The following is a 24,125-nucleotide window of genomic DNA, read 5'->3' on the forward strand; positions in this document are numbered from 1 at the left end:
AGCATGAACAGGGGAGGGTCAGAGAAAGAGGGAGACACAGAATCTGAAACAGGCTCCAGGCTCTGAGCTGTCAGCACAGAGCCCGACGCGGGGCTCGAACCCACAGACTGTGAGATCATGACCTGAGCCAAAGTCGGACGCTTAACCGACTGAGCCACCCAGGCACCCCTCTTTAAGGATTTTTAAAGTGTAAATTGGCTTTTGTTTATTTTTATTTGTAATTCATTAACAGTATATATTTATTTTAAGTCTGGCCTTGTCCATCAGGAATAATGAGCTGTGCCCTGATACTCATCTAAAGGGACTTTCAGCAGGTAGAAACAAGACTGTCATCAGGCTGTCCTTGTCTTTTGATAGGCCCAGTCATTGGCAGCATCACTATCTACCAGACAGCTGTTGCGGATTTGTCGTCGGCTGTCACAGTACCCTCATGAAAATCTTCACAGTGCAGTTACTAAAGCCTGCCTTTCCAGGTAACCATATTCCCCTTTCTCACTGAATTCAAGCTCCTGGGTCTTTGCTAAAACGATAACGTAAGTTCAATTGGTAGTCAGTTCTCACAGGTCTGGAGAATGTATTGTCTGAATATGTAGCTATTTCAACCTTGTGTTCAGTTTTTAGAACATATTTTATCGTACACATAACAGCAATTTTGAGAGATAGTTTACAGATAAGAAAACTAAGTCACTTGCTCTTGTCAGAGTAGTGAAGAAGTAAAGGTGGATTTGGGATTCAAATGCTGTGTGTCTTCTGAGCTAGTGTTCTTATGCACTACACTGAGCATCTGCCAAATTAGCTTTGGAACCCTCCATGCTTGGTATACTGTTCTGTTGCCTAAATTTAACAAAACCAATGTCTTTTCAGTCTATACTAATAATACTTTTATGCCTATTTGGAAATTATTATAAAATATTGGCTTAAAGAATTTTCTTACAAAATCACACTTGCATGAAATCATTTAAAAAAAATTTTTTTTAACAGGCACGTGGGTGGCTCAGTCAGTTAAACATTCGACTTTGGCTCAGGGCTCAGGCCATGATCTCACAGTTTGTGGGTTCGAGCCCTGCATTGGGCTCTGTGCTGACAGCTCAGAGCCTGGAGCTGCTTTGGATTCTGTCCCTCTTTCTCTCTGCCCCCCCCCCCAAAATAAATAATAAACATTTAAAAATTTTTAACATTTTATTTATTTTCAAGAAATAGAGAGGGACAGAATGTGAGTGAGGGAGGGGCGGAGAGAGAGGGAGACACAGAATCCAAAGCAGGCTCCAGGCTTCGAGCTGTCAGCACAGAGCCCTACACAGGGCTCAAAACCACGATCTGTAAGATCATGACTTGAGCCAAAGTTGGGCACTCAAACCAACTGAGCCAACCAGGCACCCCTATTTTAAAATAATAATAAAAGAAAGGATTAATAACAATACCCAGTAAGCCCAGAGTTTTCTTTTAGGCTCTTTTCATATAATCTGACAATTATTTTTATGGTGGTTCTGACTATTGTCCATTCATTCATTGATATATAAAAGGAATTAAAAGAATCTATTTTCACCTTACGAGAATTTATAATTGCCTTCTATCAATCTTCAGTTTGGTGGACAATTTTTCTTATAGTTTAAGTAAACTTACTGCATTGCAACTTAAATTTGTTCTCTCTATGCTGTATCCAGCTAAAATAAAGCTCCTTTCCAGTGTCTTTAATTTTTTGAAAAACTGGTAATCCAAAGCATTTTACAGACCATTCCAAAGAACAGACAAACAGCAATTCACTTTTAATCTAGTATGATTTTGGTAACTGAACCAGACAAGAATAATGTATGAAAGGAAAATTACAAATCACAATCATGGAATAGGTGCAAAAGTTTTAAAAGAAATGCTAACAAACTAATTCTAACTAATTACATATATACACATATATATGTATGTGTATACATATATATATATATATATATATATATATATATATAAATCATGAGCAATTTTGAATTATCTCAAGAATGTGAAGGAAGTTTAATATTCTGTTTTTTAGTTCATTATATTAACAAATTAGAAAAAATATTATTTTAATAAATGAGTAAAAAGGATTTGATGAAACCTAACAACCAAACCTAAAAACAAACCAAAGCAAAAACACCAAATTCTTAGTAAACCAGGAATATTCTTAGTAAACCATGAAGAGAAGGAAAATTCTTCAATCTGATAAAAGGTATATACCCCAAATTTAGAGCAAACATATTTATGATAAAATACACATATTTCCTTTAGAATTAGGAATAGAACAAGAATGTCACCTATCTGTCCTTTCAGTCAGAGCATTTGCCCAAAATTATCTAATTGGCTACATAAAAAATTCAAAAGGAGCACCTGGGTGGCTCAGTTTGTTAAGCATTCGACTCTTAGTTCCAGCTCAGGTCATGATCTCATAGTTCATGGGTTCAAGACCCATGTTAGGCTCCACACTGGCAGTTTGGAGCCTGCTTGGGATTCTCTCTCTCTCTCTCTCTCTCTCTCTCTCTCTCTCTCTCTTTCTCTCTCTCTCTCTTTCTCTCTCTCTCTCTGTACTTCCCCCTCTCAATCTCTCTCTCTCTCTCTTTAAAAATAAAAAAAAACGAAGAGAAACTATCTATAAATCATTAGAACAAATAGAGATTAGTGAGATGACTTATAAATCCATATCAGCGACTTTTCTATATTCTACTAACAATCAACTGAGGAAGTCTTTTTTTTTTTTAAAATAATCCTATTCAAAATAATAGTAGAAATCTTTGAGCACCTAAGAACAAATCTAATGATATGTAATGCTTTTATGGAGGAAAGCATAAATCTTTATTGAAAGCCATAAAGACTTAAATAAAAAGGGAAGCTATACCATATTCATGGAAAGGAAGATTCAGAATTATAAAGCTGTTATACTCCAAACTTATATATAGTTATTATTTGGTCATATTCCACCAAGGTTATACAGAATTTGACAAGCTGATCTCAAAATTATCATGGAAATAATAACAAAGGAAGTTTTGGGGAAGATTAAGGAGTTGTACTTTATCAGATATACCAAGATCCATTATGAAGCTATATTCATTATTACAGGATGGGATTGGTACAAGGAAAGACAAATGTACTATTAGAATAGACTATGGAGCCCAGAAGCAGACCCATATATTTGTGGAAAGTTAGTATATATTAGAAGTAGCATTATAAATCAGTGTGGGAATGGACATACTTATCAATAAATGGTTAAAAATTAAAAATACCCATTTTATCCCTTACAAAAAAGTAAAATATGTATATATGATATAAACCCTATAAGCCAGTCTACAAGTTATGAGCCACAATTAAGAGATGTTTGATAAAATTTATAATCACAAAAGGATTGGTATTCAGGGACTATAAAGTATCCAAATTAATGAGATGAAAGGATCAACCATAAATGGGCAAAGGATGAATAGACAGGCACAGAAGTTAATTCAGATGACCAATAAATATTTGAAAAGATGTTCAACTTTATTATTAATTGGGGAAATGAGATTTTAAAACAATAATCAGCTATCATTTCATACTTTTATAATTTTTACCTGTAAAAATTAACATTTTTTGTCAATAGAAGAAAATGGAATTCTATTAAAGCTGTTGGGATGGAAGTCTTCTCACTTTAGAGTTACCTCACATTATCTTTATACTTAAGTATATTAATACTCTATGATTTGGCAATTCTTTTTCTTGATATCACCTCAGAGAAAGACTTAAATGAATGTATAAGGAGGCATATGTAAGAATGTTCACTGCCTCATTGTTTGTAACAGTGAAAAATTGGAAACAACCCATCTATCCATCAGTAGGGAATGAATATATAAATTGACATATTCACATAATGAGATAGTACACATTACTTAAAATGAAGTAGATCTGGGGCGCCTGGGTGGCGCAGTCGGTTGAGCGTCCGACTTCAGCCAGGTCACGATCTCGCGGTCCGTGGGTTCGAGCCCCGCATCGGGCTCTGGGCTGATGGCTCAGAGCCTGGAGCCTGTTTCCGATTCTGTGTCTCCCTCTCTCTCTGCCCCTCCCCCGTTCATGCTCTGTCTCTCTCTGTCCCAAAAATAAATAAACGTTGAAAAAAAAAAAAAAAAAGAAATTAAAAAAAAAAATAAAATGAAGTAGATCTGTCTGTAATATCAAGCAGAAAATGGGCAGTTTGCAAGAGGAAATTTGGGATATGTTGCCATGTATAAAAATGCTAAATGTGACAAAAATGCAATACAGTTTTATTCATACTAATATAGCAAAATAAAAATGTGGACAGGAGAGATACGTAACACTTTCAGCGTGAGAATTACCTCCAGCGATGAAAAGAGATTAATAGACTATTTAATATCCTCTGTAACTTTCTATATGCTTGCAATATTTCATAGTTAAAAAAATTCAAAAACTTAAAATTACTCACTTTTAACACTCATAAATATTTTACTGAACTAAATAGTCAACTAATTTTTCCAGTGTTATCACCTGACCACAATAAAACTCTCTTTGTCACCACCCTATGACACTTTGCAAAAAAGTAAAACAGCTATCTTGTTTATTCATTATCTGTTGACTTTAGCAAGGCTACAAACTCAAAAACCTTTTTTACTAACCTTCTATTCAAGATAGCACAATTGCAGGAAGGAGAAAAAAATTATGGGCACATAAAGTTTTTTCCTTTTTTTAGTGACCTCATTCCATATTGAAGCTCTGAAAAGAAATTGAGTTTCGCAAAAAATTTTTATTTTATTTTTTTTAATATTTTTATTTATTTTTGAGACAGAGAGAGAGAGCATGAGCAGGGGAGGGGCAGAGAAAGAGGGAGACACAGAATCTGAAGCAGGCTCCAGGCTCTGAGCTGTCAGCACAGAGCTAGATATGGGGCTTGAACTCACAGACCGTGAGATCATGACCTGAGCTGAAGTCGGACGCTCAACCGACTGAGCCACCCAGGCACCCCTCCCAAAAAATTTTTTAAAGTTGACATAATTTGGGGCACCTGGGTGGCTCAGTCAGTTAAGCATCTGACTTTAGCTCAGGTCACGATCTCATAGTTCATGAGTTCCAGCCCCACATCGGGCTCTGTGCTGACAGCTCAGAGCCTGGAGCCTGCTTCAGATTCTGTGTCTCCCACTCTCTCTGCCCTTCCCCCACTCAGGCTATGTCTCTGTCTCTCAAAAATAAAATAAATAAACATTTTTTTTAAAAAGTTGACATAATTTATATTAATGAAATCTATTATTTAGCAGACACAATCCAAAGAAATTCTCTAGTTTAAATTTGTTAAACATTAAATTTATTAAGTGTTAACTTGGCTTTTAAAAATCTTGTTAATTTTGGGGTGCCTGGGTGGCTCAGTTGGTTGAGTGTCCAACTTCAGCTCAGGTCATGATCTCACAGCTTGTGAGTTCGAGCCCCGCATCAGGCTCTGTGCTGACAGCTCAGAGCCTGGAGCCTGCTTCAGATTCTGTGTCTCCATCTCTCTCAGCTCCTTACTCACTCACGATCTCTCTCTCTCTCTCAAAAATAAATAAACATTAAAAAAAATCCTGTTAATTGAATTTTTAAAATACTTTTCATTTATTTGGGGGTGCCTGGGTGGCCCAGTCAGTTAAGTGTCTGACTGTTGATTTTGGCTCAGGTTGTGAGATTGAGCCCCATGTTGGGCTCCTCACAAGCATGGAGCCTGCTTGGAATTTTCTTTCTCTCCCTCTTTCTCTGCCCCTCCCATGTTTGCATTCTCTCTCTGTCTCTCAAAATAAATAAACTTAAAAAAAATTTTTTTTTATTTACTTGTGTATGGCAGTTGAGTTCAGACTGGAACATTTCTTCATCTGAGGGAATGGTTCGCTAAGTGCCTTATCCTCATATCCTATAATATGTACACCAAGTCTTGGAGCTAGATGTATGTTTAATTTTCTGGATAGTTGAAAACCTAAGAAGCCAAAGGAAAACAACTTTAGAAGATTAGGAAGTTATTAGGTATTTTACATTTTAAAAGTTCTTTTATTGTGGAAGAGTTAATTAGAAGTTCCTATAACAAGGGTTCTACTCCATGCAAGTATTTTGTATTCCATTACATTATCTGCTTATAGAAAATCTTGGGGTAATGATCCTTTAGCATAGAAACTTTAGGCAGAGCTATAAGAATTAGAAATGAAGATTAACAGTCTCTTACATGGAGGTAATGAGGAAATTTTCCCAGTCACCAAAAACTCAGTTTACAGGCAATATTTTTCAAGAATTCCCTGTAACATAAAATGAATGACATCTATATAAAATTTCCACTCTTTTTACATTATTAACCAATTAATTTTTAAAAAATAATTAAGCCTGATAGAACTAATCATACACAGTGTTAAATGATTATAAGGATTATCACTGATGTGTATTTTTTGTTGTTCTGAAAAATTATTTTTCTTTCTGGAGAGACTAGCGATTTATTTCTGGCTTTACAATTGCTGTTCAGTGTTTTAAGGATATAATTTCAAAAATCTAGATATTCTTTACGTGTTTCTGTTATTCAACTTACTCTTATAAGCCTAGCAGATATGAATTATTTTTATAGGCCTTTGAAAAATGTTTGGTTCCATTTATCTTCCAAATATCTTGGCTAAATTAACTGTCTTCAAATATTTGAAATTTGTCGATAAATTTTATGTATGCTATTTCCTTTTAAGTACTTCAGATAGCTTAATTGACAAACAAAACCTTTCCAGAAAAGTAAATAACTCACAAAGATAATGAACTAACTTTATAAATAGAATGAGCCATAAGTTACTTTAAATATTCAAGTGCTGTTTATAAACTTAAGATTAAAATCACAGGTATCAATTAGTTAATTACACACTCTAAATAGAAATCACAGTCTACCTGATAGCCCCTGACCCCCACAGTCTTTTTCTCCCACTCTTAACTGCTAATAGTAATACCTCTCTTTCCTGCACTGGTAATTTGGGAACATCCCTGTCCTTACTCTAGCTTCTCATACTACCATCCTGAGAAACCCTGTCTTACTCCTTCATCCAAAGATTGTATCTCACTTTCAGTTAGCCTAGGGAAACTACCTGTGTTTTTGTTTCCTAGAATGTGGTTGAATATTTCTTTAGTTTTTTGTTCAACCAAGACCGTAGAGACTGGAGACTTTCCAATTCTATTTTTACTGATAGTAAATGAAGCTAATGACAATAATGATTTTAAAAAGGCATTATGGTGCTCCTAATAGTGATAAATACCCTTGAAAACTTTACAGCAGAGTATGTGTTTGTTTTTGTTATAGGGAAGTAGGACAGAAAGAGTGATGTTTCATTCATTCACTCACTTATTCTGTGAAAGCCCACAGAAGGAGAGGAAAAAGCAAGTAGAAAATATCAGTGAGCAATAGGAAAAGAAGCCATTAACTAGAAAAAAATTGAAACCTAGAAAAAATTAAGGTTGACCTAATACAACCTGACACACTTTATTTTCTTCATTTGTGGGATGAGCCAGTATCTTTTTTTTTTTTTTTCACATTTATTTATTTATTTTGAGAGAGACAGAGACCGCACAAGAGGGGGAGGGGCAGGGAAAGAGGGGGAGAGAGAATCCCAAGCAGGTCCGTGCTGTCAGCACAGAGCCTGGTACAGAGCTTGAACTCAAACTGTGAGTTCATGAAAGCCGAAACCAAGAGTCTGACACTTAACGACTGAGCCATCCAGGCGCCCTGAGCCAGTGTCTTTTAAAATGTAGGTTCCAGAAGTGGGATATTTTCAACTTCCATACTACCTCTGATTATTTGGTAGTTGTATCTGGGTGTGAGGTTGAAAACAGTTCGGAAACATGTTCAAGCTCAGTAGAAAAGAGTATCACATTGGCAAGCAATGCCTGCCACTGCTATTGGAAGGGAGACATGCATACCTTTTGCAGTTCTCTACGGGCTTTGGAGGGCAATCTAGAAATGTTTCAGTACAGGGGCAATGGAGAATGTGTCGACGGCAGACTGTATAGATGAAAGGGGTTTGGGGGATAGTGATGGAGTCTCAGCTTGCAAGTGGCTATTGTCAATCACGATGGTCTGACAGAAAGTAATGGAGATGGAGCTGCAGGGCCTAATGTTACCAGGCCAGAGTCCAGTTTGTGGTGTAGAGGAGAGAGGAAAGGGGGGCATGGTGCCAAGATAAGGGCTCAGGAAACAAGATAAAAGCCCAGTTATTGGGTCTGAGAGAGAAGGTGAGGCCTTGGTTTTGGACACAGTGTAAGAACTGTGATGAAAGGTCAGAGGTGAGCAACAATAAGTCCTACTTGATGCTGAACCAATGAGCTACTGACCTAGAGTTATAGAAATCCCCCTATCATAGCCTGGAACCAAAATGATGCAGTAGGTGGGAGATAGTGTCAGATATGTGGATTATATCACAGGGTGAGGAAATCTATCAGTTCTTCACACGCTCGTTCATTTGCCTTCTCACTCACACCAACATCTCTTTTATTCGAGCACACACTCAAGGCTGTGGGAACCACCACCAAGGATTTAGAGCTATGGAAAGCCTAAATTAGAAGTGTTATGTTCTTAGTATGTTTATTTGGAATATCGTGGCACACAGTGGTTAGCTTATAGTAGTATAACTCAGGTAATGGGTTAAAAATGATTTCTGTGGGCTCACTTGGGATCCTAAGTTCCAGATATAACTTTATTTGTGTGGCTGGGAAACTCCATTTTCATCATCCAAGCTCATGATGTTCGTACAATCTACCTGTAGATGAAGAATGCCTCTGTCACTCACCAGATTATTATTTTGACAACATTCATATAGAATAGACAAGCAGGTGTATTTTTTTTAAATGGAAGGAAAGACCAAGCTGGATAACCCTAAACTGAGTAATTTGTGTTAGAAAGTAAACATCATTAATCCGCTTCCACTAATTTGAATTTCTGATTGCCAGGTTGGAGCAGGTTGAAGCGTTATTTTATCTATTTAAGAAAATTTGATAATCCAGTTAAACAGTTAAACAAGATTTATGAGGCACACTAAATCCATTTTAAGAAGTAAATTATTTTAAGTCTTGTCCTATAAAATATTGTATATAAATGAATACTGCTAATTACACATAAATTTTACTTATTAAAGGAGTTCAACAAACATACTTCATCTTCACAGGTGCTTGAAATTTATATTCCAAAATTTTTCATGGGTTTCACAGAGCAAGACTGACACTCCATAAATGGTTATATTGAGATAGAGAGGGAGGAGAGAAAGAGAGAGTTTGTGTGGGTACGTGCCAAAAAATATTTAGGAATCACAGAAACCTTTGACTTTACATTATATCCTTCCCCACCCCCTCCCCCCATCCACCAGGTTCTTACCAAGCCTTGCAAGGTCAGCATTAGAAAAAAACCTGGCAGATGCTGCAATAGAAGTAAGTGCTGATAATAACCAGGAACCAGAATTGGAGGATTATAAGTGTAAGTATTAGATTTGTTTCTTAAGTGAAATAGTAATTATCAGATATTTGTATTATTGTTTTAATTTCAATAAAAAATGGTTTTGTTTTCCATCTACTTTGTTTTACGCATTGGGTTGAAGAAATGAATCTTTCCTTAAAAAAAAAAAAATTGAAACCCACATACAAGTTAGATCTTAGAATATTTCCTTTGTTTCAATGCATACCAGATACTGGTCCTTCCGTCACAATTGAGACAAACCTGTTCAAGGCCCTGAGAATCCCTGCCATAAATAAACTTACGTGATTTTGTTTTACCTTTTTTTCCAAACGTATTTCACCGTAGAATCTAGAATTCTGTTTCCTTTGCACAACATTTACATTTTGAGGACCACTGGTGCCCTGCAGGATATGTTTGGGAAACTGTTCTAGTTTGATGTAGACTAAAATAATATTCAGAGTACCATTTCATGCCTTCTTATCTTTCCATTTCCACACTTATTGTCTTTTGTGATTCTCTTCTTCTGGATAACCATTTAAGTATAATTTTAGGGAGGTTTACCCCTTCCTATAAATGTTCCCTGTCCTTCAACTAAAACACAACAAAAGGTTCTCTATTTTTTGAGGTAATTACCTGTTGTATGAAAAATCCGTGTGACCACTGTCTAATGAGGGCTTATTGTGACTCTCTTTGTAATAGATGCTTCTAATAGTTGGGGCTACACCGAGACAGGAATTTGGTGTTGAAGAAATGAGATGACTTTTTTAGAGTAAAATTATAAACTCCACATACCAATGGATCTGGGCACAGATAGGCCCAGCCACCTCAAGGAGATGGAATAACTCTGGGGCCTGGAGACTCATATGTTACTTGACTAAACCTTTTAACATATCCAAAGAAAGCCCGTGTCGTTCTGACTGTAGATTCTTGTTCAGTCTTGGTACCAGGTCAGTGTCAGCAGTTCCCACCTGTGCCTTGCGTAGGGGATAAGGAACCTAAAAGACTTTTGACTCATATGGTTCCATTTATCTTTGATGTCATCTCTCTTGAGGAGAATTCATTTAATGTACTCTCCTTGTTCAAAGGACAAGGTTCACCAAATAACCTTCTGACGAGGATTTGGCTTTCCGTGTAGGTCTCCCCCTCTGAATAATATGCTGCTATGGCAAGCAGTGTACCCTGTGGTCCATAGGAAAGTTGCAGTTTTCATTGTGTTGTAGTATTTTCAATTCTTATTTTCTATATCAGAATTTATGTATAGATCAGAATATGTGTGTTTAATAATATTCTTCTGGGAGTTAGGTTTGTTGTCAGTTGACATGACAAAATCAGGTTTTGAGTCTACGAGACTGAGGACCTTGACAAATGGACCCAAATAATGCCATCCTATGAGATTTCTTAGCAGACACAGCTAGCCACCTTTCTCCTAGGAAGTATAAGTATGACCATTCTCTGAGCGCATTTCCCGTTTCAAGCTTCAAATTTTAACAACCAACGTGAGTTGGGTGAATTACATTGTTCTAAAGCCCAAAACCAAACTGAACAGATGTGTTCCATAAACTAAACCATAGATAGTATCAGATGCTACTTGATTCTGAAATTATATTTGTCATCTCAACATAAAAGTATATAGTTAAGTCACTGCCACAATTCTGGTCTTTCTCTGTACGGTTTTATATTGGGTCTGTTTCAGAGACCTGATGGTAGTAAATAAACAATAGATTCTCAGCGTGACAGCTCATCGTTCTTCTCTATAGAACTTGTAAATAAAAGGGAAATGTCAAGGATCTATTGGAGAGAGAGGTCTACTTTGCTTTGGCAAACGTGTGGCACTCAGCACTTGATTAAACAGGGTGACAGTTTCATTATTTTTAGCTCAAAATAGTTCACAGCACTGCAAAACACAAATGTTGCTTTCCCCCCACCCCCCTCCCTGGTCTTTCAAAATGCTTTAGCACAAAAGAGCAGTTTTCTTACTTGAAGTGGGGCGGGGTCAGGGAGAAGACAGGTCAGTTTAGGCATTGTAATTATCTGTCTGCTTGCTCCAGTATTTCCACAGGATGGAATATTATTTGGAGTCAAAGGAGTAAACGTACCCCACTCGGCAGAAAACATTATACTTAGTTCTATTTTTAGCTCTACCCATGTTAGCTGGGTGGCTTTAAGCAAATTATTTAATATATGTTCTTAGCTTCCTCATAATTCTTGTCTCATTGTTAAGAGAATTACATGAAATTATATGAGAAAGCATTGAAGCTTCTAGTTTGAGATCTGGACTGTAGAAGGTCCTCAATAAATTATGGCTTCTGTTGTGATCATCGATGTTACTTTAACAACTACCACTATTAATGTTATGATTGGTAACCTTGGAATATGTCAGGCAGTGAACATGTATATCTCTTTACCATAGAAATACATATGAGATGTGTTCCGTGACTTCAAATTTATTATTTAGTTTTAAGGAGCTCATATTCTATTCCAGACCAACTATATAAAGCAAATAGAAGACAATAAAATAGTAATTATCATGGAATAACAGTGTGACACATGGGGTTCTTACTTGAAAATACAGATCTCCTGGACCATCCCGGAAAATAGTAATTTGAGAGGTCTTGGGTGGGGAGGTTGGTTAATCAATATTTTTTACTAAAACTCTAGGCAATTCTCATTTGGAGTTTTTTCAAAGGGTAGGTTCCCAAATATTCAAAGTACTTCAGAGCTTTTGAACGTGTATTCAGCCTTGTTTATGTGATAGTCTCTGATAAAAGAAGCTTATGAAGGCAGCTTGACTGAGTTCTGGTTGGGGGAGCAGTTCTTCTGTAATTGTGTCTATATGCTGTTTGCTACATACTTTATTTTAAATAAGTTTTATTATATTTTGCAACATTTTAAACATTTTATGTAGAGCTTTGGTGTTTTATTACCACCTTCAAGCTTACTTCATTTAGATGTTAATTTAGAAGTCCTTAATGAACCCACAAGATGTTAAAGATGCTGTATTGCATTATGTCACATTGGACTTGGTTTCTCTGAAGACAGTGCTACGAGTAATCCTCTATCCTGTGGGAAATGTTTAGGTGAAGTAGCTTCTGGATCTCTGAGGATTGGAGCTGTTACTGCACCGATCTATAATGCCCAGGAGAGAATGAAAGTGCCTGATGTTCTGTTCTATGACAACATTCAGGTAAGATCACTGCTTTGCGTTTATGGATAACACCTCTTACATTGTGGTAATCAACTCCACAGTGAAGCTGATATTTAATTAGTTTTATAATTTGCCAAGTTCAATTCACATGATGCAAAATGAGACGTTGAAACTTTTCTTTTTTTAATTTTAATGTTTATTTATTTTTAAGAGAGAGAGAAAGAGAGACAGATAGACAGAGCATTAGTGGGGTAGGGACAGAGAGAGAGAGGGAGACACAAAATCCAAAGCAGGCTCCAGGCTCCGAGCTGTTAGCACAGAGCCCAACGCAGGGCTCGAACCCAGAAGCCATGAGATGACCTGAGCTGAAGTCGGATGCCCAACTGACTGAGCTACCCAAGTGCCCCGGAACATCTTTTACTAAGGCATTGTAAACTTTTCAATTCATTCCAAAGACCCTTGAAAATTGGAAGAGTTGCTGCTGTGACGAGAATCATATGTTTTCTATGTACACATGCACTACACTCCAAGTAAATAAAATGAATGTATCATGAAATTAAGAACAAAAGGAACTAATACTCATCCTCTCCTTTGCTTTCCTGTCAGTTAAATTATCTCAACAGTTCAAAGAGGATGTGTCCTATGTATTCTTTTTCTCATATTCTTTTCCTTTCCCTGAAAAGTCCTAATATTTTCCTATTCTTTTCCTTTTTTTTTTTTAAGGGAGAAAGGTAGATAATTTCTCACTTGTAAACTAATCAATAATTACAGACCTTCCACTAAGCCCCCCCAAATAAGTGTATACCCAGGAAGCTTTACTGTAGACATTCACTTTAATAAGAATGTTTTCCAGAGAAAATTACCCATACTATAAAAGGAGATTTTCCTTTTCCAGATTTTATGTCAAGTGGTTATATATTTAATTTTTTCTCTAATAATTTGTCCCTAATATGCATGTAAATAATAACCTTACAATATGTTAGAAGAACTTCTACTTGCTGTTTTTACTATATTAAGGAGTTAGAAAAATTAAAAGTTTTTTTGCTGCCATTTCCCCTATTTGTTGTTCAGTTAGTACCATAATTTATATCCCTAGATATTAACAATGCAGAAGGTATCTGGGAAAATTTTTCTTCCTCAATAAAAACCTTGATTAAATATTTTGAAATGTGTCAAAACTGTAATTACTATCTATGACAAAGGCAAAAGCATAACCTGAATTTATTTTGTATTCGTTCTATGGCCCACTAATAACGTAGGTCTGATTTTTCTTCTGAAGCATTAATGCTCTTACGCAAGCAGTAGACAAATATGCATACAAGAAAGTTACTTTTAGGATACAGAAGGAAAAGAATCTTGCCTATCAAGAAAGACAGAAATATGGTTGTAAAGAAAATATACTATTCCCAAGCATTGATAGTAATGTACTCTGTTCATGTAGTCAAGAGGAATAAAGAAAAACGAAACAGGAAATCTTGTAAGTGACAAGTTGAAAAAGTCCATGGTAGCAAAGGTTGAAAAGACTTCCCAGCATTTAAGAATGTAGAAAATTCAGTAACAGGGAGGGCCATTGTGCCCTTGAACACTGTCTGTTGCCATGGTGTTTGTGACACAGACTTTGAGGACCACAGGGCTGCTATGAACTTTACACAGTGGCCCTGAGAGATTTTCTGCAGCCTGTCTCCAAATGTACCTTTTCTTCATAAAGCATTGTGAATTAACCATTAACGAAAAATTTTAGCTGTATCAATTCAAGGAACCATGGCTTTTGATCAAATTTGCTTTTGTTGCATATGTTGCTTCCTTTTATGCTGTACTTCATTTTGAAGCAGTAATCTCCACTGTCTCTTAAATATTTAGGGGCTTCTATACCATTCTATTCTATGCCCTGAGGTCCCTTTGCCACATTGTATTGAAATTGATTTTTTTTAAGTTTATTTATTTATTTTGAGAGAGGCAGAGACAGTGCACCTGGGGAAGGGGCAGAGAGGGAGAGGGGAAGAGAGAGAATCACAAGCAGGCTCCACACTGCCATCATGGCGCCCGATGCAGGGCTCAAACTCACAAAACCACGAGATCATAACCTGAGCTGAAACCAAGAGTTGAACGTTGAACCCACTGAGCCACCCAGGTGCCCCCGAAATTGATTTTTTAAATATGGTCTCTATACCACTGAAGTAAAGTCTATGTTTTCTTTAGTTTGAATATTCACCAAATATCATGTGCCCAGCACATCGGGAATGCTGAGTACATATGTGTTGAGTGGATTAATAAAGAAAGAATAAGATTTTGAATGTTCATAATCAGGAGTATTATTTTATTAAATGGTCATTAAGAAGTGTTATACTTCCAGTAGTAAGGAGAAATTGGAGGAAAGGAAAATAATAGCCTCTTAAACCTAGGAAACTTTAGATCTGAAAAAATGTTTAAAATATCTACCATGGGGGCGCCTGGGTGGCGCAGTCGGTTGGGCGTCCGACTTCAGCCAGGTCACGATCTCGCGGTCCGTGAGTTCGAGCCCCGCGTCAGGCTCTGGGCTGATGGCTCAGAGCCTGGAGCCTGCTTCCGATTCTGTGTCTCCCTCTCTCTCTGCCCCTCCCCCGTTCGTGCTCTGTCTCTGTCTGTCCCAAAAATAAATAAACGTTGAAAAAAAAAAATTTAAAAAAAAAAATAAAAAAAAAAATAAAATATCTACCATGTGTCAAGCCTTGTTTAAGGTATTTGGATAAAGATATTAAACTACCCACACATACGCAGCTACACATAGGTAGCTCCAGGGCCCAATTGCCTAGGTCCATCAGCAGAGAAAGAAAAGAAAGGACACATGATTACTGGATAGTGTGACGAAAGTGCACACAGGTTACTATGGTAGCATCGATGAGATGATGGTCCCAGATTGAGCCACCCAAGTTCCCTGAAACTAAGGGATTTACTAAGGCATTGTAAACTTTTAAATTCTTTCCAAAGACACTTGAAAATTGGAAGAGTTGCTGCTGTGACGAGAGTCATATATTTTCATAGAAATGAAAATACATCATGGAAAATGATGTGAACCCGGCAAAGTTGAGAGACTCTCTCAGGCAGAGAGACTAACATTTGCAGAGACTTAGCTATGTGACTTAGCTATGTGTAGTTAGGAAACTACATATAATTAATTATCACTGGCACAGAGCTGAGGTTGCAAACAGAAGAGTGACAGGCGATGCGGCTGATGAATTAGAAAAGGGTCAAATCATTTTGGCCTTCTAGTTAAGGAATCTGGATGCTATTCGTAAGAAGTGAGGAAGCCATTGGAAGATGTTAGGCACATTTCCACTAGCTAACTTTGCATTCACTCTTTAATGTTGTCCATGTGTTGGAACCAAGACAGAGAGAGACTTGTTAGGGAGCTGTTGCAGTAGTCCAGGTACAATAGTCAGGTCCTTATGAAGGATCTGAAGGAAGAGGGTGACAGTGGGGATAGAGTGGAGAGGACAAATAGCAGGGCTCTTTAGGCAGTAGGTAGAGTCAATGGAACTATGTGTGAGATGAAAGCCAAGATTCTCCCTCAGGGAGCACATAAGCCTGGTGGAAAAGTAAACAGAAGAGAAAAGAGAAAATTATTCTAAATTTTTGGCTGAATATAATGTGGGAGGAGAGTGACAGGAGAGGAGGCCAAGACTAAATCAAGAAGTTGAGAAGGGGAGGGCGGTTGAGGGGAGTGGCTACATTGGTGAAAGGAGTTAAGTACAGACTTCCAGTTATAAAATAAATAAGTCATGAGGATGTAATGTACGGCATGGGGGAATATAATCAATAATATTATATTAACTTTGCAATGTGACAGATGGTGGTGATCATTTCACGATGTATACAAATGTTGAATCACTATGTTGTACCACCTGAAACTAATTTAACATAATGTCGATTATATCTCAACACATAAATAAATAGCCTTTAGCAAAGAAAAAAAAGGGAGGGAGGGAGGAGGGAAGGATGAACCTTTGTTTCAAAGGTATTAGGAGTCATTTAAGGAATTTTAAAAAAAGAAGTGACTTTTTTTTTCCTTCCCCTCCCCCATGGTCTTCTGTTAAGTTTTTCAGGATCCACATAAGAGTGAAAACATATGGTATCTGTCTTTCTCTGTATGACAACAACAACAATAAAGTTAGGGAGGGAGCCAAATCATGAGACTTAAAAACTGAGAATAAACTGAGGGTTGATGGGGGAAGAGGGGTGGGAGGGAGGGGAAAGTGGGTGATGGGCATTGAGGAGGGCACCTGTTGGGATGAGCACTGCGTGTTGTATGGAAACCAATTTGACAATAAATTTCATTAAAAAAGAAAAAAGAAAAAAAAAGTGACATGATTTTGAACAAAGAAGTGATTGTCAGTACTATAAAGAGCACATTGCCTCAAGGAGAGACTGAAGTTAGAGAAGCCAAATTGATGATAAAAATCTAGGCCAGAGATGTAAAAACCTAAATGAAAACTGGGGATAGAAAGAGAGGGATAAATACAATTGACTTTTGGGTGACTTAATAGCTTAGACTTGGTGTTTAACTGGCTCTTGATAAGGAAGGAGTGAAGCGTGCAAGATGACGGTAGAGGTTTGGTCGGATGGTAGGAAATGATGCTATTAACAGGGATAAAAGATACAGGAGAAAAAACAAAGTTGAGGAGAAAGTAATGAGACAAGTTTTGGACACGGTGAGTTTGAAGAGACTGGGAAATAACCAAGGACATGGTTTGACAGTCACTCAGAATATGAGGCTGGAGCTGAGGAGGAGTCTTGCTGTTGAAGATCATCATAGAGTTGGTAGCCAAAACAGTGGAATAGGTGAGAGGATTTAGGGAGAGTAGTCACACATAGCTCTTCAAGCACTGACATGTGGGTACCCAACTCTGCACACAGCCCTCCCTCCCCCTTTGGAGGGTGCCCGTGTATACGTAGGCATAAGCTACTCTGCCCTAAACCTTGACCCCAGGAGACCATATAAAAAGGTACTGAGAGAGATCAAATGAAGGAATATGGAAGAAATCAGTATCCAAGGAATTGCTACAACAAAAAGATCCAACCTGAAAGACTGTGGAGAGAAATTGTTAGAGAGGTAGGAGGGATTCAGGAGAGGTGAACAACTGGAAGGGGCAACTTTTAAGAAACTGTGGTACATGAGTGGGCCAAGAGGTTAAGAGAAGAATTACATAGGCAGTGTGACCTTAGCCTTAGCTAATGTTTGTTGATTTGAATACTCTAGTTGGATGGAATGAGGGCATAAAGTAGGAGAACATGAGTACACTATAGAAGAACACAACTATAGTTTGAATTATTTTTCAGTATTTACATGGCTTTTCTTTATCTGGTGATACAGGTGCTCCTTCTAACTTTTCTGTCTATTCCTCATGTGGATTAGCCCTTTTGTTACTGGAAAACTTTAATGTCTGGAAATTGGCACTGAGTTTTCATCTTAGTTAGAAGGAAGAGGTCTCCAGACCACATTACCAGTAGAACCCAGATTAGAGGGGTATTCTAGGACTCCCTAGGGTAACCACACACATTGGCCTGCTTAAGATAATCCCTAAAATAGTCCCTGTTTACATTTGTTGCCCGTTATTATTAACGATACCTCTTTTTAGTCTTAAAAGTGTGCCAGGGTGGACAATAAATTGATGTGCCCACCCTACTTCAAGCTTTGTTAAAACTCTAGTGCAACAGCGTATCTGAAAGCTTTTTAAAAAATAAAAACTACAAAGGTAGACTTTAGGAAATACTCATCTGTTTTTGAAGGAAAGAAAAAACTTTCTCAGTTTTTCTAAGAAAAAAACTCTGAAAGAAAGTATGGCTTAATTTGACAAGTAAAAGGAAAATATTCAAGATGTCAAAAAAAAAAAAATCCATAACAAGTTAAAAAAAGAAAAGCAAGCATAAGCTAGAAAAATATCTGCAGTGTGTATTAAATGCAGTTAATTTGCCTTTTTTACAAATGAGGAACTTCAGTAACTCAGTACTTATGAAGCTGTTATTGTTTTGATACAGAAAACCAAGAGAAAGAAATAGGGATATTAATTGTTCTAGGATATATTTCTTCCCCCCAACCCCCGCCCCTGAGCCTTTGTGACCTACTTATGGTTGTCCTATTTTGCAAGATACAAAAGAGCAATGTAATTTCCTCTGTGGCTATTGTGAGAAACCTTAATCTTGTTCTTGTATTATATTGTGGCCTAATTCAAATAAAAAACATGGAAACTAAGTCATGTGTTTCTAATTCTAAAGTTACACTTCCTCTGAAGGTAATGGTTAAGAGCAAGTTAGTGTAACATGTTCCATGGAAATCTCCAATTATTTTAGAGAGCCTTTGTATATTTACATTATTAGGAAGTGTTAATTTAAATATTATATTAAATTACAAGCCAACCCTCATAGAGCCATAGCTAAAATATGTTAGGGTTAAATTATGCAAACTCTTTGAAATAATGGTCAGTGGCTTAGTCTTGCTTAGGTGGACTGTTGCAAGCTTTTAGTGTCAGTGACCTAATTGGTTATATAATTTACAACCAACATTAATTTTTTTTTAAATCAAATTGAGTATTGTCGGTTACAATAGATGTTTTACTTTCTTTTGTATTCAGTTTGTTTAAACTAAAACATAAAAATTTACCCATTTCTCCCACCCCTACCCCCTGCCTCTAGCAACAGCCAGTGTATTTTCTGTACCTATGAGCTTGATTTTTTTTAGTATATATATGTTAAATATATTTTATTTACATATTATAAATATACACATACATATTTTTTTTTTAATTTTTTTTTTTTTTTCAACGTTTATTTATTTTTGGGACAGAGAGAGACAGAGCATGAACAGGGGAGGGGCAGAGAGAGAGGGAGACACAGAATCGGAAACAGGCTCCAGGCTCTGAGCCATCAGCCCAGAGCCTGACGCGGGGCTCGAACTCACGGACCGCGACATCGTGACCTGGCTGAAGTCGGACGCTTAACCGACTGCGCCACCCAGGCGCCCCATATTTTTTAGATTCCATATGTAAGATATCATACAGGATTTGTCTGTCTTTGACTTAAGCTTCTTCTGCATCTGTTGAGATGATCATCTTCATATCTACATTAACTCATTTGTAGATGTTGAACCATCCTTACATCCCTGGAATAATCCCCACTTGATCATAGTGTATGATTCTTTTAATGTCGTGTTAAATTATGGCTTGCTGATAATGTCGTTGAGAATTTTTACATCTGTGTTCATCCAGGATATTGACCTGTAGTTTTTCTTTCTTTTGGCATCTTTGTCTGGCTTTGGTATCAGGGTAGGTGGCCTCATACAGTGAGTTTGAAAGAGGTCCCCTCTGTATTTTGGAAGAGTTTGAGAAAGATTGGTATTAATTCTTCTTTGAATGTTTGGTGGAATTCACTAGTGAAGCAGTCTGGTCTGGACTTTCATTTGTTGAGGGTTTTTTTTTTTGTTGTTGTTGTTGTTGTTTTGTTTTTTGTTTTTTTTATGGGTTCAGTTTCCTTACTAGTAAACATGTTTGATATAAGTACAGCCATTTCTGCTTTCTTTTGGTTTTCGTTTGCATGGAATATCTTTTCTCATTTCTTCACTTTCAGTCTGTATGTGTCTTTATGTCTAAAATGAATCTCTTCTAGGCAACATATAGAAGGGCCTTGGTATTTTATCTATTTAGCCACTCTGTGTCTTTCAATTGGAGAAATTAGTCCATTTACATTCAAAGTAATTATTAATAGGTATGTGTTTATTGCCATTTTGTTAATTATTTTCTGGCTATTTCTATAGTTTTTCTCTGTTTCTTTTTCTCTTACACTCTTCTTTAGTGGTTTGATGGCTTTCTTTAGTGTTATTCTTATATTCTCTTCTGTCTATTTTTTGTTATTTCTTTCTAGTTACCGTGAGGCTTACATATATCTACAACAGTCTATTTTAAGTTGATAACAACTTAGTTTAATCCCATTATAAAGCTCAACATTCTTGCTCTTCCCCCTCATGTTTTGTTTTTGCTGTCACATCTTACATTTTTTATCTTATATGTCAATTAATTATTATAATCAAAGATGTTTTTACTACCTTGCCTATTAACCTTCATACTATCTTTGTAAGTGATTAATCCTCTATCTTTACTATATATTTACCTTTCTGGTGAAATTTATTTTCATGTATGTCTTCGTTACTAATTAACACCTTTTCTATTCGGCTTAAAGTCCTTTTAATATTTCTTGTAAGGCTCGGTTAGTGGTGATGACTCATTTAGCATTTGCTTGTCTGGAATACTCTGTTTTTCACTTCTGAATGATAACTTGCTAGGTAAAGTATTCTTGGTTGGCAAGGGTTTTTTTCAGTCCTTTGAATACCTTGTGCCATTCCCTCTGGCATGCAATGTCACTGCTAAAAAATCTGCTCATTGCTTTATGGGTGTTCCCTTCTATGTAACAAGTTGTTTTTCTACTGTTGCCTTTAATATACTCTCCTTGTCTTGAACTTTTGACATTTTGGGAGCACCTGGGTGGCTTGGTTGTGTAAGTGTCCAACTCTCAATTTTGGCTCAGGTCATGATCTCACAGCTCATGAGTTCAAGCCCCGCATCAGGCTTTGTGCTGACAGAATGGGAATAAAATTCCAAGACCTTTATATATGCTTTCTCCCTCTTTCTCTGGTCCTTCTTCTCTCTTTCTCTCTCTCTCAAGATAAATAAACTTTAAAAAATGACATTTTAATTATAATGTGTCATGGTGTGGGTCTCTCAACTCCTCTTCTTCGGAACTTGCTGGGATTCTTGGGTCTGGATGTTTGTTTCCTTCCCCATGTTAGAGAAGTTTTCAGTTATTATTTTTTTAAGTAAGATTTCTGCCTCTTTAACTTCTCTTTCCCGGGGCCCTATAGTTCAAATGTTAGCTTGTTTGATGTTGTCCCTTAAGTCTCTTAAACTATCTTCACTTTTAAAAAAATTCTTTTTTCTTTTTGATGCTTTAATGGGGTTTGTTCCACTGCCTTGTCTTTGAGTTGACTGATCCTATCTTCTACTTCATCTGTTCTGCTGTTGAACTTAATTAGCTCAGTTACTATATTCTTCAACATTGTGACTTCTATTTGATACTTTTTATATTTCTCATCTCTTTGTTGAAGTCCTCACTGTGTTCATCCATCCTTTTCAGTTTTGGGGGGTGGTTTTCCTTATGACCATTACTTTGAAATTTTATTGGGTAAATTATTTATCTCCATTTTATTAAGATTTTTTCCCGAGGTTTTATCTTGTCCTTTCATTGGAACATATCCTTTGTTCTGTTTTTCATCTTGCTTAACTCTATTGGTTTTATACAATATATGAAATAACTACCTCTCCCAGTCTTAAAAGAGTGGCCTCATGTAGGAGATGAACCTTATCATTCAATGCTGCCTCAGCTCTTGATTGTCTCTTAAATCTATATGCTTGTTCAAGCCGCCCATTATATTTTTAATAGTTCCCAGTACCTGAAGATGTGCCAAGACCTCTTGTCCCATAGGGGAGGATCTCAGCCCTTGGACTCAGGCTGACTGGAAGCCACACCCTCAAGCATTAGCTTTTAAAAGTATGCAAATATATACAGTCCTGTGTACCATAACTATAGCCCCTCTCACCATGAGAACCAGGTGATCTAGAGGTGTCCACTGGATGACAGCCATAGAGATTGGGGCTACAAACAAGTGTCCAAGCCCTTTTCTAAGTGATACTGGGGAATTGGAGCAAGGCCAAGGAAGAGAAAGCCAAGATGGCATCCATAGCCTACATTCCTTGAGAGTGCTCCATGGGCTTCTAAATGTGTGCCAAACTGAAGCTTGTTCCTCAGGCTGAAGCTCCAGGACAAGCAAAGAGGCCTCCTTCACAGAAGATTGAAGAGTATGCCTCAGTCCGCTGTCTTGCAGTGTCCTGGGCTGGTAGCCTGCCAAGCACCATCTTTATGATAGCCACAGTCTCATGGGACCCAGAAATGCAAGCCCCCCCAAGATACCAGAGCCAAATATTAAGGAGTGTCCCTGGGTGACAGCTGCATTAACCAGGGCACCAGACACAAAAACTAGGGCACCAGATGTGTGTAAAGCTCCCTTCCAGGAGACACTGGTGCTTTGGAGCATGATAAAGTGTGAGTACAAAGATAGCGCCTGCCCTCCAAGGTCTCTAGACAGGATTACAGCCACCCCTAGGATGCATGTTTTATTAGAATACTGCCCCCTCAGGCCTCAGTCATGATGATTAGCTAATAGTCCTCCTTCCTAGAATAACTGAGCTCCTGGATTTGTTGTCTATTGCTATGCCCTAGGGGTGGTAGCTTTTTAAGACCTCTCTGTCCTTTGGTTACAGTCCTGTGGGACTCACTGTATAAGCCCCACTGGCCACCAGAGCCATGTGATGTAGAGGTATCTTCTGGCAGAAGCCACAAAAATCAGGGGCCACATAGGGGTATGAGCTTCTTTCTGGGTGATGCCAATTATCAGTTGTATGGGACCAGGAATGCAAACTCCCCGGCCTCCAGAGCCAGGTGATCAAGAGGTGACTCCCAGGTCGTAGTCACAAAAATTGAGGCACCAGATCCATGGAAAAGCTCTCTTCCAGGAGATACTGGTGTTCTGGAATATGGGAGAGGGAGAGCATGAAGATGGCCTGTGCCAGTCTCCATCCCCAGAGAGTATTCCAGCAGGCTTCTACATGTGTGTATTAAGTTAGATGCCTGTACCTCAGGCCAGTTCTTTAATATAAGCAGGTGAGCCTCCTTCACTTTAAGTCTGGGCACAGTCAGCTGCCTCTGAGCTGGGCCCCGGGGCAGGGGAGTCTGAGTGCACAATCCTCTAAGAGCAGTTTCTCAGAATCACTAGAGTCTTGTGGGTCTCAGGATGTAAGCCCTGTTGGCTTTCAAAGTTAGATGTTTTGGGGGGCTCATCTCTCAAGTATATGTCTTAAAAGTTGGGATGCTCAGTGTGGGGTTCGGACCCTTCGTTCCTCAGGGTGAAGCTCCACGTTTTGAGCTCCCTCCCAGTTACAGGATGCTGCACTGGGGGTGAGGTTTATGGTGAGACTGTGTCCCAGCCTCTCCTCCCTGCTTTGATGGTTTTCTTCTCATTTGCCCAGTGTGTAATCATCAGGCAGCTAGCCTTTAGATTTTTCTAAAAGGAAATTATTTCATCTGATGCTGTACAATCTGTGTGTCCACGGGGGGAGGTGAGTTCGGGATCTTCCTACGCTGTCATCTTGAATTGTCACCCTAGATGTTTTACTTAGCATAAAGAGGTATTTATTGTTAACTTTATTATTTCACCTTGATTATGCAAAACACAATTAACCTCTAGTTCTTTTCTCTCTAGCACATGATAGTGATGGAAGACATGCTGAAAGACTTTCTTCTTGGAGAACACCTATTATTGGTTGGCAATCAGGTGAGTTATGGCTGGAACTCAGGTACTAATGAATAAATGATAGTAACAGTTTAAAAGCAGTAAGTCTCTTCTTGTTGGAATATGTTTTTAGAAGTGATTCTTCTTTTTCCTACCAAAATGACTGATTTAATTAG

At 37.6% G+C, this 24,125-nt stretch overlaps 1 protein-coding gene across 1 annotated transcript in view; it reads left to right on the forward strand.

Annotated features, from left to right (window-relative positions):
* The window catches only part of VWA8 (von Willebrand factor A domain containing 8), a 366,738-nt gene that overhangs the window by 145,498 nt on the left and 197,115 nt on the right, over positions 1–24,125 (forward strand). Inside the window, exons 17-20 of the mRNA XM_045477746.1 lie at positions 358–473; positions 9,348–9,454; positions 12,511–12,617; positions 23,920–23,991. Of these exons, the coding sequence (XP_045333702.1) occupies positions 358–473; positions 9,348–9,454; positions 12,511–12,617; positions 23,920–23,991 (402 nt within the window). The remainder of the gene's footprint in view (positions 1–357; positions 474–9,347; positions 9,455–12,510; positions 12,618–23,919; positions 23,992–24,125) is intronic.

This window comes from Leopardus geoffroyi, chromosome A1 (genome assembly GCF_018350155.1).
Source record: "Leopardus geoffroyi isolate Oge1 chromosome A1, O.geoffroyi_Oge1_pat1.0, whole genome shotgun sequence".
Lineage (NCBI taxonomy): Eukaryota > Metazoa > Chordata > Mammalia > Carnivora > Felidae > Leopardus > Leopardus geoffroyi.